This window comes from Diorhabda sublineata, chromosome 2 (assembly GCF_026230105.1).
Source record: "Diorhabda sublineata isolate icDioSubl1.1 chromosome 2, icDioSubl1.1, whole genome shotgun sequence".
NCBI lineage: Eukaryota > Metazoa > Arthropoda > Insecta > Coleoptera > Chrysomelidae > Diorhabda > Diorhabda sublineata.
The window spans coordinates 34,605,491-34,623,591 of record NC_079475.1 but is presented as its reverse complement, the minus strand read 5'-3'; the positions used below and the strand labels follow the sequence as shown (position 1 = coordinate 34,623,591).

The following is an 18,101-nucleotide window of genomic DNA, read 5'->3' as shown; positions in this document are numbered from 1 at the left end:
TCCCCTTTGATACTCACCCAATATTTAAGACAGGCTTCTTTATGAGATTTAAAACTACTGTTTCTATCCGATTGAAATTTTGACAAACTACCAATATCATCACTGTAGCGAAAGTATAAACTTCTGAAACACTTTTGTCCAAAAATTTTCGTATATCTTTAGCATTCGAAATAGTAATTTCCTGCCTTAGCCCATGCTCGAAATTCCTTGGTTTTGCTTCATCTCCACCAATTTCATAGTGAGGATTTTTTTTTTAATTTGGTATAATATCATTTTTTGTGAATTTTTGTCGTTTATGCTAGTTTCAAATCCTGTTCTAAAATGACATCCATAATATCTCTTAGGCTTAGCTATATAAGCCCTTCTGATTTTTTATTATTTATGTAAGGTATATCTACATTCCAGAGAGAAGCTGAAAATTTTACTGTTAACAATAGAATCAAATTGGCATATCCTGATATAGTTTATGTACCAGTTGTGATACAGATAATATAACAACATTGTTTGATGAATTTCCGTTGACAGTAGCGACAACTCCTCAGGGTATAAATAAAAAAAGGAAGGGACCTATCTCATCTGTATATTTTAAAGAAATCTGCTGGAATAGTTGCATTCGGATTGAACGAGAATAACTAATTTATTCAAGTATTGAAATCACATTTTGTTTCCGAATAGATAAGGACCTGCTGCCTTTATTTGCTTTTTTATTAGCAGACCTTAACCTGGTATTCTCTAATAATAAAAAAGCATCCTGGGTCAAAATGGGTTAGTGAGAATGAATATTCTAAGTAATTGGCGTTCTTTTTATTAATAGTGCAAAATTTCAAATGTGTTCTTTTACCTAATGGTTCAATTCCAATTGGTCATAGAAATATAAAACAGTTTCAATAGTTTTAAAATATCCAATTTGTACGCACTATTTTTTTTGAATTGTGAAGCAGTCCTGGAACTAGTAGAGACTTCGCATTCAAATTTTAATAATCTTAGTGGCAGTACGAACATAGTTTTCAGAAAACTTGAGTGATTATAGGAGGATAATTTTATAATATTCTTGTCAATGATAAAACTATCAATGCTGATATTTGATATAGGGGTTAATGTAATCTTTTCTTTGCAACCCTTTTCCACTTGCATAAAGTTCCAATAATGATATTCGATAGGAAGAATCTTCGCGAATCACTAACCGAAACAAGGTTTCTGCTTGACTGGTTTCAGGTAATAATATTTCCACAAAAGTGAAAACAATTGTTAATGTAGAGCTGTAATATAATAGCGTGAAAAGTCTCTACGTTTTGTTGACCTTTTCTCATTAAAGTGAGTACTGTTGATTTGATGAGAACAGTTACATATTCAAATCTACTCTCACTTAAATATGTAATTTATAAAATGCGGTTACTTTTCTTTTGTACATTTTGCAACTTTAGCGTAAGATTACAAACATAATATTATTTACGTTCCCACAGCGTCTTGGTTTCATATCTCATTACGAAGATGTTAAATACCGTTATCAAGATTTTTTTTATGAAAATGTAAAACATGCACATATTCCCGTAGTTGAATGGAAGTGTTTATTACTTTTAATACCTCTTTAGAAGTACCTGTCATCTTAATGATATGACATGATGGCTTATTGTAAACAATAAGCAATTGTTAAAACAATAAACAATTTGTTAAAAAATGTTAAAAAAAGTGGTCGACTCTTCATTAGTCGTTACCTATATCCAATTTTCAGGTGAGGAAATTTGTCTCCAGCAATCATTTATTGGTATTGACTTTTTACCGTTTACTGCACGATACAACCAAAAAGCATTGACCACTTTTTCCTTCAATTGCTATTGAGTGCTTTCCTAACAACCAATCGTGCTGATTCATACGTCCCATATATCAATTAAAAATATTCACAACATATGGTTGTAGAATTGGTATCCGTTCTTTATCGACTCCACTTTATCGACTGTTGCCAAAGGATCTACTGTGTCAAAGTCGCAAGTTACTGATACACATTCATCATCATTCCATTTCAAAATAAATATGTCATCAAAATGGTAATCGTAATTATCTCTTTCAGATTTTTGCATATCTTTTTAAGGGGACACTTTTGAGTTCTGTTTTCTCTAGTAGTTCCCGTCGATTGAAAACACATTTCATTTAGTTTTTAAAATAACGAGAGGCTACTGGAGACGTTGTTGAAATAGATGTGTGGCTTTCGGGATTTTCTACAACGGATAGCATTTTAGAAACGATCCTAGCTCCTAAAGGTTCACTTGCAGCAGCTTCACCACACCAGGAGAAATTGTAGCAATATCCATCGGCTCCGCACATTGCCCAAAGTTATTTTGAAAATGAGGCAAATATTCCAATTCAAGATAAGCATTCCTACAAAAGGCATTGCGTTCTGATGGTACACCTAAGTCTTCATCGCCGGACCAGTATTTTCTTTCGGGAGCAAAAGCGATTATGTCGGTCTTGATATATTCTGAGTATAAATAATCCACGGCTTCTTCCAACATCTTCAAGGGTGCTCGAGATATTTTATTGTCAAAAAACTTATTTTTAGAAAACTGTCTTCTAAAGAGGAAGCTGAGTGTTAATGAGAATGAATTGGATTTTTTTGGTAATATCTCTCGAAGTAGGTTCAATCAAGGAAATGAAGTGACTGCAAAATTGAACTTCTTGGTGTTATGTTTTAATCAAAGGCTTGCAAACTTCGTGATATTCTATCAAATCCAAATTGTGATTAACATTTTGTAGGAAACAGAAACAGTATTTTATTTTTCTCAAATAACCATAAAAAAATCAAGTCAGTTAAAATAACCATAAAAAATCAAGTCAGTTAATTTGGAATATATAATTCAATATACAAAAATATTTTACATAAAAACTTGGACAACCTAACGGAAAAATTGTTTAAAGATAGTAAGTGACTTCCAATATTTAATTACTTTTATTTTCTTTTTTTGATCAGCTATATCAGCTATAAGTTTCTCTGAGGACATAATTTTCTAGTTGTTATTGGTAAAAACTCGTTATGTTGTCTTCTTCACTCCTTGGTGAGGATTCGGAGATACGGATTAGGAATTCTCTATATCTGGCCATGTGAAAATCGTATAAAAGTTTGGAAATTAACAGCAGATTTGAAAAATATAGTAACATGATGTATCTAGGTATATCACATTCTGGATGAAAAGCACTTATTGAATGGATTATCAATATTGTGAATTATGAATTATGATAAAAGTTTTATTATTATTTTTCTCTGTCCGGTTTAGGTTTTTACATATGTAAACAAAACCCAAATATGCATTTCTTACAGCAGATTGGATTACAATTAAAAAATGTTGTCTGATTATACAGATTTATGAATGAAAAAGTTTCATCAAATAATGTAATAGGGAAGTTTTTATAATTGGTAATTATTGCAGAATCCAAATGCCTATGATATTTTGAAAAGCTGCTTTAGAATGTTTTATTAGTTTCATATTTCTGGTAAGTGGTAAATTGGATTCCTCTATTTGTGATATTGCTCTGGAAACAGAGGTATAATTAGTTATTTCTAAACGAAAGCTGTTGCTTTATTTCTATTTTCGAATAATTAGTAAGGAATTAGGATAATTTGTCAAAAAATTATGAAATTAAATATTTTAGTTGATAAAAATTCTTACTATAAAAAGTGGCTTCTAACCAAGTGCCCCGTATATCTTTATAAAACTTAACTCTTAAAGACACTTTAGGGAAGATTTTTTGCAGCAAATCAAATTATTTACAAGAGAAAAATGTTTCCTAATCTCTTCAGTAATCCATTACAAAGCATGGGCATGACATGTTACATATATTAAGCTAATGTAAAAGATTTTCAAATTTTGCCCAGCCTTTTTTATGTACTGACCACTCTCAGTGCCTTTGTTTCTTCTAACGCTTACAGAAATAATGAGGTAAGATTTTGGTATATATTAATAAATAAGAAATATAACGTTCTCCACATTCGGTGGTTTCATTAATGTTCAAACAGAACTCACGATTAAGGGTTTGAAACGAATTATTTTGAATTCCAGACTAGGTGTATCCATAAAATTTCTTTGAACCGTTATCTGCTTTAAGATTGATTTTTCTAGAAATGCAACTTTTGTCTTGAAACGCCCACCAAAGCTCTTTCAAAATTAGCGGATTCAATGTTGTTCAATGATGGCCAATTTTACATTTAGAAATTTGAGTTTTACGGAGGCATTCGTCTTATAGCAACTCTTTTCTTTGATGTATGAGTTTTAAGTTTTTAATCGAACTTTGATTATTGGGTTACCTCTTTGCCATCCTCGATCCTACCACTCACGCCAATACTCAATTCAATCAGTACATCCAAAGCTCTTCCGGAGAATTTTAAGAAAAAAATTCAGATTTTTTGAATCTGTTTATAGTTGAAACTTCGATCTACGACAATTCTGAGATTAGAGAAAAATCTATGCAGTGAGTTTTGAAGGGAAAATCTACTTCAACATAAAAGAGTCTAAATCCATATGAAACACTCCCAATGAAACAGTTGAAACAAATTATATCATAATGTTATGATTGATGATGAACAAATTGTCGAAACGTTGTTATTTTTGATCCGTACCTCGTTTCATTTAAAATGATTGGATGTAAATAAAAATCACAAACAAATTTATCACTGTCTATAAAGTGATTGGCCGTTGCCATTTTATAAATACGACTGATTAATAGTCAGTTACCATATTTTGACAACAATTAGCCATCATTCTTTAATAACTACTATCTGAAGTTCAACTCTAAAGATAACTAACATTAATCAAATTAATTTTATGGAATGCAATGACAGTTTTTACTTTATAAGACCACAAACAGTATTATTTAAGATATGATTAATTTCTTTCAGGTCGGAGATCAAATTATTCGAATAAATGGTTTTACTATCGAGGATGCTGTACACAAAGAAGTTCTCCAGTTGATTTCGAGTCATACTCACCTCACTCTCAAAGTCAGATGTAAGTTTTGTTTGTTTATTACCAGCATTAAATGAATCTGAAAGTAAAAGTATATTTATGTTGAATGTAGATATAATTAAGTTTCCGCTGTGTTGTATCGTGGGTTGGTAAATGATAGAACAATAAGAACTGATGAAGATTACATCAACAAAATTAACAATGTTCTAGGCGTAAATAAAGTACTTGATGACTTTTGAAAAACCTCAAATAATATTATAACTTCTGCAACCGTTTCTTTGTCAAAGGAATGTTCATTGTACTAATGATTATGATAACGACGTATGCCACAAGATAACATTACGAAGTTATGGAATATAAAATATTATTTATTATCTATTAATATTAATATATCGGCACCTTAGACGGAATGAATACCTTGACAATGTTATGGCAGCATTAAACAGTCTTAAGCAGGGTCCACACTATGCCGCGGTAGGCCGGGCGGGTTGACCCGGGTGGGCTAAGCCGGGCGGGTACGTTCGGGCCGGCACGACGTCCACACCGAAAACGAAGCCGACCGGGTTGTTTCTACCTACATTATAGTTTCAACACCAAGACTGGTGACTTGAAGAAGACCTCGTCATTCCACTCCATCACTTAAAATAAACAATAAAAAACCCTACTTAAACAAATTGAGTCAAAAATAAAATAATTCGTTTAGTTCGGTCGGAGGTTTAATTGTAACTGAAACCGCTCGGGGCCGCTCGGCACGTCCCCACTCTATATTTTTGTTCGGCTCGGCTTCCTTTGATCTGTACCTACTTTATGCGGGTTGGGATCGATACGGCCCGGGCCGGCATTTTCTAACCCGGCAAAGCCGCTCGGGGCGTCTACATCAACGCGGTTTAGGCCACCCGCCCGGCCTACCTCGGCATGGTGTGGACTCTGCTTAAGGATTCGATATTCATGTTTTTTTTTAAAGTATAAGAATTAATATGAGTTATTGAAACTATGAGATTATTTTTTTCATATGTGGAAATATAAAGAATGAAATTTTTATGAAAATTTCTTCAAAAACACCGAAATGTGTGTCTGTCAAGCTGGTCCTGATAACTGATGTAAGTGGAAACAAGCTGAAGCCTTAGGAAAGAAGCACTTCGAAATCCATTATATCTTGAGGTGCACAATCAAATTTTACGGATATTCAAAGATTTATAACTTATTAGAGAGGTGTTTGGGCAACCACACTCAAAACGCTAATAACAAACTGAGCTCCAAACAACATATTGGAGCGAACCATCCACATAGTGGGTTAAAAATGATTGATGTCACGTCATATTCCTATATTTGCTTGTTCATTTAAGTATGTCCAATATTTGTTTGAGAATCTCATTTGAGACCCCATAATGCAGGCTACAATTATATATATACATAACACCGCCAAAAACCGTGTCGGCCTATGGATTTTGAGTTTTCTTTATATTTTTGGTTCCATCTTCTTATACCAAATTTTCTTATATCTGTATTGACCTCTTAAATTTCACCTTTTTTATATTCCTCCTCTTGTATGGAGGGTTGTTGCTAGTTTAAATGTGGAGAAGAACCCAAAATTACACACAAGGTACCTCCATAAAAAAATTATCTATGTAAATTGCCACGAAAACTAATTAATTAATTTACATCCACATTGAATGGAGAGGTCAACCGACTAAAGATATTTATCGATGAAGAATCCTCAGAAACTCATACCCAAAAGTTAAATGATTGGGCATGTATCTTAAGAAATCATATTATTGATTTTTTATTGCATTTTGAAAGAAGTGTGGTTTTTAGAATTGTTTGAAACTTGATTTCAAGTTTAGTTTCCTAGGACTAAAAATAGTTTCCGAGTTTTTCTTCAAAAATTCACTTCTTAATCACTTTCGATCTAATAATTGATTAATTGTAAGCCGTATTCAAGAACCATTGATATATCGAAGTTAGTTAACATTTAAAATGTCATGCGGTCACAAGTTTCAAATAAATTATTTATCTTAAGGAAATCGTTATGAAATTTGTAGAATAAAGTTTATTGAATTGAAATAACTGAGATAAAAATTGAACTTTTCCAGACTTGAACTCGTGAACATAAATTTGTAAGAACCCTGTATATTCAAATTCATGATTATGTAGTGTATAATTGAAATGATAAGTTAACGTTCACTAGTATTATTTATAGTTTTCTGAAAGAAATATATAAATATTATACACTGTATGAATTGTTCTTGGTGACTGACAATTTTTTGAAAAAAATCATTGTTTAGAAGTTGGTGTTATTCCTATTGTACATACTAATGACCTGCGGTTGTTGAAGAGCAGAACTCTTCCATTGTATACAGCTTGTTTTGATCACCATGTAAAAAATATAATTATAGATTTCCATTCTTCAGGTTTTACTTCTTTCTTCGTGCCGATTTGAAAGATTCCTAATGACCAGGTGTGCGCTGTCCGCATGCTGAGATAAATTGTATCTTCTACCTACTCGGATTGTGTAGTATTGTTTACTGATATTATAATGTTTATGTACTTAACGTTTCGTAACAAAAATAAAATACCTAAGGGTATCAATATGATAATTTATATCATTATCGTAATGTCATAAAAATTTTTCCAATAGGGTCAAACAATAGGGTCCTTGCAGTGGTCGGTAATTTGATTATTTAACATATTTAAAAATTTATATATCACTTCTTATTTATGAATTTAGGTTGAATTGTATTATATCATAACTCAAAATATTATGAATCACAAATATAAATTAATGATAATTTGAATAATAACACGTGACAGAAAACATGTTTCTATTGGTTACTGCGGTTGTGACGTAGAAAGTAAGTAAATACTGAAACGTGGTCACTGCGTGTCACCTTTCAAACGCCATTCTGTTGTTGTGAGTGGAGGTAGTTGGTTGTTTAGTGCGATTTGTATTTATGTAAGGGTTTCAAAGACTATTCTAATTGAAATCATGGCCGAAATAGGATTTATCGAATAAAGATTGGACAATCTACCTAGGGTAGATACATTCATGGTTGCTACGTACTTGGGTAATAATCAATTATTTACTTCGGCTGAAGTACGTGGAGTAAAAGCAGATACGTAGATACTACTAATTAGACTTTCTTATAGTAATGTCATTTGTTTGCTTGAACTTAAAATAAAAATGATAGCTTGGAAGGTTGTGTTTTAATTAAAGCTTTCGATGTAGCTGACTCAACAGTTTTATACGGTGAACAACTTGTACACATCATTTTGGTAGTTTTTCCATCACTAATATCACTCGTTTCTAATACTTCTAAAATGGTGAAGAAACTTTTAAAATATTTGACGAGGAATCACTCTTTGCAGCTTCTGTAATATTGATATCCATTGATGTTTCTACATCTTTTCAACAGCCAGCTGAAGTTGAAGTAGTTGAAGTAGTTCTTCGATAATGTCGATTCTTTGTCGCTTTAATACCAACGGACGAGGTGTTTCACGAAATGACATTTTCTGGTCTTTCTTGCAATATCGAATTTGGTTGGAACAGCAGTTTTTTTTTAGATTTTTTTTGCATTGTACTTATTTCCACATCATACAATTTTCCAAATCTGTTTCAAGCTACAGTAAAAAATAACAATAAGTTAACATTTTCTAAATGCCAATAGATAAAACTTACATTGAAATGGTCTCCACAAACATATACTGGGTTATAAACGCCGATAAAGAAACGGTTAGAAAAATTTTACACGAGGAATTACACATGACAAAAGTCTGTGCGAAGCTAGTGCCAAAAAAACTGACTCCTGACTAAAAACGTCAACGGCTCTGCCCATATTTCCTTGAAATGTTAGAAAGATTAGAAATGTAGAATAATTTTTGTAATAAAACCATTTTTCGTAACCAATCTCGTAATTTAATAGCCAGACCTTGTATCTTTAGTTTTTACTATCCTATTTTGATAAAAAAAGCTTTAGCAATAGTAAATGATTAACATGGCAACTATAATAAATACTTGTGGCTCATATACATACTGTAGTTTTTCTTCTAATTAATTTAAAGTAGTTTTGACAATGGAAATTTATACTCTATACTATAGTTATCCCCTAATACTTAAATATTCACTAATTTTTATAATTTATTCAAATTTACCTTTTACGTTTTACTATTTCGATCCGGTTACTGACTGATAAACAAGCGCTTATTTATACAAAAAGGATTTCTCAATAATTCTAGAACGTAAACAAATAAAAAGGCTTATTTAAGGATTGATTCTATAGAAACCACCATAACATACTGCAAATAAGTTATAAAAAAAGAATTTGCCGCCGCATCCGTTCTTGGAAAGTACCCTGCACGAAATTTTAGATTCTATTAACATAATCGATCATATATTTGATATTAATTGTATTTTAAGGCACAATTGATTCAACTGTGTTTTGAAAGAAAAGTATATTTAAAAATTGGTGTCATTTTTGAAATATATCACTGTCTACATGTTCCCTATAGAAATTTGAAAAAATATTTGAGAAGGGTAAGTTTGTGGGATTTGCAACTAACATACAATGAACTTTTTAGTGAGAGTTGACAAAATCCTTAAAATATTGATTAAAAAAGAGGTTGTTCCAAAGTTTTTAAAAATACTGAATATTTCAGCTCTTTTAGAAGTTTTCTGAGAAATCTGGCGGAAACTGTAAACAAGTTGTAGGTATCAAAAACTCTTTCTGATATTTTAATTAATACCAATAAATGAAACAATCCTTTCCATTAAAAATCATTGAGATATGATTAAATTAATGAAGATATGTGGAACATAATAAACTTCTCCTGATCTTTTAAAAAGTACTGCCAATAACAACGGGTTGATATTAGGAAATTATCGGAATGATGGCGATTTTATTAGAGCCGACTTCATTTGTTTTTACTTGTAATGAAGTCGACTTTAAAAACAGTGTTATCGGAAGATTGTCGTAATCGACACATAGCTAATATTTCTCAGTTGAAATTTTCTTTTATTTTTCATAAAGTTGTGTTAGTTAATTTCTATTTTTTATTTACTTGAAAATCCAAGGCAAGCATACACAAAATGACATTAAAAATTCTAATTATTTATTTAAATTGAACCCTATATACTGTACCTATTTTACGAATCTATTAGCAGATAACCTACCAAAATATAATTTTTTCTATTGAACCAGTCTGACGCAAACCAAACTATTTTTGACAAAAGACAACAGTTAGTTATTGTAACGTAACAATTATTGAAATAAAAAAATTAGTGCTTCACGGAGGGACAGCTTGGAGCAATCATTTTGACCGGAGCTATGATGCTATTGAAAGAGGATACAGGATACAAAATTAAAATTTCGTTTCTTTATCTTCGTCCTCATAGTCAAAACAGAATCTTTGATTGAGAAAATTGAGAAAAAACTGGACTATACAGCAAGCAATTTATATTTATTTGTGGTTTTTCGTGATTACTCAAATAAATTATGAAATTTTTTATGAAATGTAAGCTTTTCACCTCTCGAAAACTCATTTCATTGTCATTGAAATTCTACATTTATTGCTCGAACCCAAAACTCAAACAAAAAATCATCCAAGGGGGGCGTGGGGCAGCTCCTCCCCCCCGCCATCCAAAGCAACCAAAGTCCTTAGGCCGAGAGAGCAATTGACTTCCTTACCTATTAAAAATTTTTTTATTCGCATGGCATGACAAATTAAGGTTTAATTTATATTGTAGAAAGTATTGAAATATTCAGAATACCATCAAAATTTTGACATCTTGTTTTAAAATCGCCGTCATCTTCATCACGACTATATCAGATTTGCAAAAACGCAAGGCCATTAAGTAGTGTAAAAATATGTAGGTAGGTATGGTGTGTTTGTGTACATTGCATTTCTTTCTATGTCAGCCGTTCACCAGCATTCACGATAGTTTTGGATAATTTGTGTGCGGCATACCTAAAATAGAAATTATTATTCCGAACACACAATTTTAATTGGTTTTGTGGACAATGCCAGTGCTCTTAAAAAACAGCAATTGTGGCACGTTAGGCTTAATCCAACAAATCTAACAGTTGTTGGTGTCCTAAAATAAACAAATTCCTTCTTTCCCAAAATGGAAAAAGCATTAAAAAATTTGATCATATACCATGCATGACCTGTACAGTATATGCGATCCTTTAGCAGCCTCAGAAGACTAAAAACATGGCTAAGAAGCACCATGGCAGAAGATCGCCTTAATGGTCTGGTATAGAAGAGTTTTAATAAATAACAAACCTAAATAATTTTACTGATTAAGTGGCTGAAAGTTTTGTACAAAATCCCCGCTGTTTTAATTCAATATTATTTTTGTTAAAATAAATAACTATTACTGTGTTTAAGTTTGATTTAGTTATTGTGTTGTCGAGGGCTTGTGAAGTTTTATACATTAATATTGATGTTAGAACCGTTCTTATTACAATCGTCATCGAGGCAAAGACTTCCAAACTGTAACGCATCATGCTCTCGACTGTACTAGGCGTTCATATTTTTTATCCTCCATAATATTGCCCCATTGCCCTCCCTTAGTAATAAGCTGGCGACGCTCTTTTAATCATCTGTACAAATTACAGCTAAAAGTATCAATAATTCACTGTACTAGAAGATATTTTTAGAATTCTTGATAAAACTTCTACAATAACTATTAAATGAAATAATATAACTAATAGCTGAAGACCTTGCAATATGTGAAACATTTCTTTTTGTTGGATTTCTATGCTCGCCGTATGCTTTCATGTTAGGTGGTCTTAATTACTGAGAAATACTTGGGAGTCGATACACATTATTTTTTGCACTGACTCGGGACGGTTACTGGGGCGTTCTTTGTCATGTTAGTAGAATAATTCCAGGTTTCCGAAAGAGTTTATTGAGTATTTTCTTTAATAGATTTATAGCACTGGTTCTAGATAAACTGAATTTTTTATTTGAGTTCATTAAAATATAATCAATCCACTGCTTTTAGGATAAAATCAAATAATATTAAGCTAATCGTTATTGAATGTTGAGAAAGAATCGAAATCGATGTGTTATATCTAATTTTAAAGATGTTCATAACGTTATTAGGTTTCATTTTTTTACTGTATGAAACATTTCAAAAAGAATTTATGTTGTCGTAGCAGCATCAAAAATGGTTGTTCTATCGACTGTTTTTTTCCTCATCATATGTTATTATTTTGAATTGATTCAGTATAATTGTTTTTATACATATTCTATATTAACGGCTTTTTTATTTTTTTCTAATGTATACTTTCGGATGTTGTATAATTATTTCGAAGGCCATTAAATCAACGTTATAATAATTCTATGGACTAACATAATAAGCGGTTCAGAAGACAACGGAAGTGCTTTTTTCCAGTTCGTTGTAAAACAGGTCTAACTTCTTGAATGTATTCTTTATTTTGTTAATTCTCGATCATGTTATGATTAACAGTAGCGTAGACATATTGAACTTTGGTTCAAACATTAATTGACTATTTTTTTTATTTTACACTATTGTATCTTCCCATATAACCAAAAATGACGGTTCATATTTTAGTTTATTAACGAAAATGACAAACTCAATTTTTTTTAAAAAACTTGAATGAGTTTTTTTCTATTTCTAAGCATACATTTAGATACGAGCTTTATAAAAATTTATCGAGCAAAAACGTCAAAGAAGTAAGTTTAAAATTCGAGATTATCGGTTTCAGAATTTGTTTGATATACTTATGACTTTACCAAGCATTTTTGACATATTCATTTTATTTATAAATCAAATAATAAGTGGATACTGAAATCCATACGTCCTTATAAACATTTTTGCGAATTTCGGGGTTTTAATTAGTTATATATAAATGCAATTTTCGGATATACATGATAATAAAAAAAGTAGGAACATTTTGTAAGGTAGACTCTATTTGCTACAAAAAATATGCTTCCAGTATATACTATTTAACTAACGGTAGAAATAACTACTGACTTGATTTTTCTCCATTCTTGCTCTAAATATCCTCTAACTACAATACGATTAAGTTTTGCGACATTCGGTATCATTTCTTAAGCAGTACTCAGAATGAGAGCGAACGCTCAATTCGTTCATAAATGTTAAAAATACACCCCAAATTTAAAGCTGCACAGATTAAATGCGAACATGACTATTTAGGAATGGCCATAATATACTGCAAATAATAATAATAAAAATAATAATAAAAACAATTGAAAGAATTTGCCACCAATTTCGGATTCTATTAACATAATCGAATCTGAACAGCTTCACGGTGCATGTCGTGGACGAATTGGTAACAATACTTTCGGTGGTTGATAGTAAGCCTTTCACGTTCAACTCTTACTATACGTCATATCTAACCTGGAATTGGTGGAACAGTTGGTGATATTCACATTGTTGACACTACCACTACATCAACACTCACAATGACATTGTCTGAGTTTAACTTTAGTCTCTGAAGACGATAACTTGGTAGCATGACGCTGGTTCGCCAGTAAACATAACCTTAAAAGTGCGTGTATATAAAGAATTTTGAACGGTGATCAAACGATTATTATATATTATTATAATGAATCGGGGATTATGTGATCAACTTATAAACTTATTGAGCAGAGACTTAACAAAACATTCAATAAGAGAACCTAATTGTTTATTAGATCAGGAAGTTAATCACCAGTTCTTTTCATCGAATTTTTTTCAAAAGGGAAAATGATTTCCTATATTCTATCAATTTGTAGTTTTCATATATCCAGCTGACTGTTTGTTATATAAACAATCATGAGCACGTACAAAATCTATCAGCCTTTCACTCAGAGAAGTAATTTTTTAGGATATATGCAACTACACTTGAAAAGTTAGGTTACGTTTTAGTTGTTATGTTTTACAAGCACGATCATTGTATGCGTTATCACAGTTTTCAACAAGTTTAACTATTTTTGACATTTATGAACGTCTAGAGCTCGTCAGGTTCGCTTTCATTCTCTGCATAGCTTTAGAGAGACCTTAAAAGAAGCCTATTATAATTTTTGTCGGATGGCGGTACGTATCCAAATAGACAGGCGATTCTCTGTACTTTTCTTCTGTAATAAGAAATCTAGAAATATTAAAATTTGTATATATAGAACTAGGTGATAATCGTATGGAGTTTAGCTTTGTAATCTATAATCGTAATTCTACTCTAAAGTTTGAAATGAACTTGTGTGATGAATAGAGAGATCTCCCACAAATACGCATGCCTAAAGAGGCTGTCTACAATCAACTTCATTCCAATAAGTTCCGAATATCATCTCCAAAATTTACAAACTGGTACTACTAACTAATTGAAATTTATGTTATGATAACTTTCCCAATGTTGATCAAACATTTTCGTTGTTACGTTAATTTATGATTGGTTTAAGTTATAATTTTGAATTTTAAAACCGATAAGTGGAAGAATTATAATGAAGAATATTATTACATTAATTGTACCCGTTTAACTAACTTAGTGGAATTTACAATCTGTTTAATATTAATAAACAATAAGTGAATAGTATGACTAAAATTTTTAACTTTTAAGAGATATTTTCAACAAAATATTTCTTACTGTAGCTATTTTTTTGTTTTGTTAAAAGTTTTGTCGATTTGAAACGTTTTAGATGGCGTACTTTCCCCGTCGTTTTAAACAACTCACTCACGAGCACTTTTGGATGTGATTTAGTCCTGTCTCTATATCTCTTACGAGGTTTGACTTATATTATCAAAATCTTATTTTGGAATCTTTCTATGATTTCTATATTAGATTGGGCAGATTTCCCTAACAGTACGTCATATGTCCAAATGGCTCCAATTACCCAGAAAATATCTTAAAATACAGGTTACTTTTCTCATTAAATATATGAGTTTTCCACGTTAGCTTTTGTCTGGTTCTAATACGGTTCTTTAGAGTAATCAGGACTGAATTTATTTCCTATCAGTATATTCTGAGTGATGTTTCACATGTTTTCCATTCTACCGTGTACTCTAAAGATGAAAAAGAAGTAACTGGTTAAGCTCTTTAAGACAAAATTTTCAATCTTACTGTAACTTTGCAAAGTTTAATAATTGTAATAACAAACAGACGCTGATTAATATAAACCAATACTCTGTATACCACCCTATCATAGGCGATATGACAAAGCTATCTGCAAGGTAGGGGTCGTATTTGCGTAATGCTGATCAAAACTTGCTTGTACAGAGGGCGTCTTAAGAGTAATGACGGTTACAATTTGTGACAATTACCACGCCTAAATTTCAACTTTTTAAGACTAGAAGAGTACAGTTGTTTTACTTTTTTTATCATTCTCTTTTTATTGAAGACGTTTTTGGAAACAAAAGTTTAAAGTAGCCGTGACAGCAAGGAAAATATGTGAAGTTGAAGGTCAAGACACAGTTTATAAGCGAACATGACCAAGCGTTGGTTTAATCAACTTAATAGTGGAGTTTTAACGTTTCCATATCATTCGCGTTCAGTTCGTCCACCTGCGTCGGATGTTAAGGTTACAAGAGAAGCAGTAGACAACCAAGCTAGTACCAGCACTCACCGATCATTGAGCTCCATTCTAAAGATACCATACGTCGTCATTGCATATTTTTACTTGCGATTAAAAATGGATTTAGATAAACTATCAGATCCCGTCGCAATGTGAGGTAGATTCGACTTGTTATGTATCAGGTGGAATTAAGAATATTTAGTGTACGTACACGTATGAAATCATTACAGATGGTGAAGCGATCAATGTCGAAATATGTAGTGGGTTTTCTTACAAAAATACAACGCTAAACCACATACTGTGAAAATTACCCAGAATATTAGCGAAGAATTTGGTTTTATTGAACTTCTACCACATCCATATTTATTTCATACCTTGCCAAAGAAGATACTGAAAATGTATTGCGATAATTTTTTGGATTTAATCTTAAATAATGGTTTTACCAAGGTCTCAAAGAGCTAAACGTTGAGTTGAAACCATTAATTGCGATTCGAATATCAATGCTTTCTTTTTGTATGATAATTTCATAGACAAAGTAAACATTGGAAATATTATTTATAAGACAACGTCTACATTGAACATTCAAACGAATTTGGACATAAGCGAGTGAATTTTTGGTTAATACTCATAGTAGGGGAAGCTCACTCTTAAATCCAGAAATAGAAATACCGTAGAAAAACGTGCAGTAAAAGGCAAAAGCCAATAAGTTTATGATAACAGTGACTCCAAAGACAAAATTTTCATTGATTATTTAGAAAAAAAGAATAACGGTAACTGGTCAATATCATGCTTAGCCAATTTACGCAACAATTCATTGTCTCCTTCCCTATATTAACTTGATCGGGCTCCCGCCGATAACTTTCTGCTCCCAAACTCAAAAAATGTGTAGATAGAAAGCGATCACAAATAAATGAAGAGGTGATGGTAGAGACCAACGCTCTCATAATTTTTTTCTTATGAGCTTAGATAACAGTAGGTAGTAAAATATTTTGTCTGCATGAAAATAAAATGAAAAATATTAGTCATAAACACATGTATGTATGTTATTATAAACATGTTATAATTCATATCGACTAACACATACTACCAGTAATATTAAAACAAATAAATTTATTTTGACTACTGATCTAAACAAAACTGTTTTGATAATATTTTGCTATTTATATCCCCAATTTTTCTGGACGCATTATCATCGCATCTTGAAATTTCATGATCACTCGGCAAAGTAAACGATAAGCAGAGCCGGATTCTCTTTGAAGTGGTCTTGAAGTTTTTGAATTTACTGGGTTTAACGTTATCAAAAAATCCATCGAGTTTTTTTATTGAAATCCTCATAACATATTAAAATGTATGGTTTCACATCAAACATATAAAATCTCATATCAAAAGGGATCTTAAATTTTGATATATTTAGATTCATCTTTTATAAAAATTTTGTAAGAATCATTAATTTTATACTATTAAGTTATTGGTAATACAGTGTAAAGATTGATGGTGGTGACATTTGTATTTTCCAGTATTCATAAACTCAATAAAACACTTCATTCTATATAATTTTTAAAGAAAAACATTGCTCTTCAATATTATCTCCAAATTGGTTGTAATCGAAATATGTGACACATGTGTTCGTTGTCTGAATGGAATATAAATATAAATTTTATTGACAATCTCCACTTCTATATTTATTGATTTAATTATAATTTTTTCCTACCTCTGTATTAACATATAAGCCGCTGTAAACTCATTTATCTTTCCGACGCCGCACAATTCCTTGTTATTTGGACTTTTCGGAAAACAATTCCTTGTTATTTCGACTTATCGACAACTATGATCGGGACCTGATCATGATCTGATTGTTCGGATCACGATCATTGTTGTTTGGAAACTGATCGACTTAATCGGGTCGTAATTGTATCTTATGATCCTTTCTACCCTAGGAGACCGTTGGATGAATGCGATCAGCGACCGGTTGTTTCATTTGTCTATGGATTTTTGAACTTTAAACATTATTGAATAGCGTAATTGATAGGTTATTGAAGTCTGGTTTTTCGCCATTTCAGCATAAAAATAGCTTATTAGTATTAAACTTTGGTGCAAAATCCGTGTGAGGTGGTAAATCGCTGCTCGATAATAATTATCAAACACCTAGAATCCATAATGCAAAATAATACATAATGCAAGACATAAAGTCTCAACGAACGGAAAAGTGATAAAAATGAAATGTCATATCAGGATTTATATTTCAAATTTCCACCGAAAATTGAAAATCTTCTTTTGGGCTAGGATCCACAATCAGGTGATCTACCTTAACCCGAGTTGCAGTTTCCGAAAAGTCCTGATGTCACTGGGAAAATTTTCATTTTCGAGTTAACATTGAATCTGTTTTCGACTGAAGCTCATAGTTTGATATTATAGAGATGGAAGATACAGAGATGGATACAGAGATTGCACACTACTGTAACCTCAAGACCGTATTTGTGTGGATAATTACGAAACAAAACCATAATAGTCCTCCAATATTATTTTAAAAATAACCTTGGCAAATTCTGATTTCATTCAATCATCTCTAGTCTTAACTTGAATCACATTAGCTTACTAAGTCTACTTTGTGAT

At 31.6% G+C, this 18,101-nt stretch overlaps 1 protein-coding gene across 3 annotated transcripts in view; it reads left to right on the top strand.

Moving 5' to 3' along the window:
* LOC130452801 (harmonin) overlaps nt 1-18,101 on the top strand; it is an 89,968-nt gene that overhangs the window by 36,083 nt on the left and 35,784 nt on the right. For all 3 annotated transcript variants that reach the window (XM_056792257.1, XM_056792256.1, XM_056792258.1), the window contains exon 3: nt 4,889-4,997. In XM_056792257.1, the coding sequence (XP_056648235.1) occupies nt 4,889-4,997 (109 nt within the window). The remainder of the gene's footprint in view (nt 1-4,888; nt 4,998-18,101) is intronic.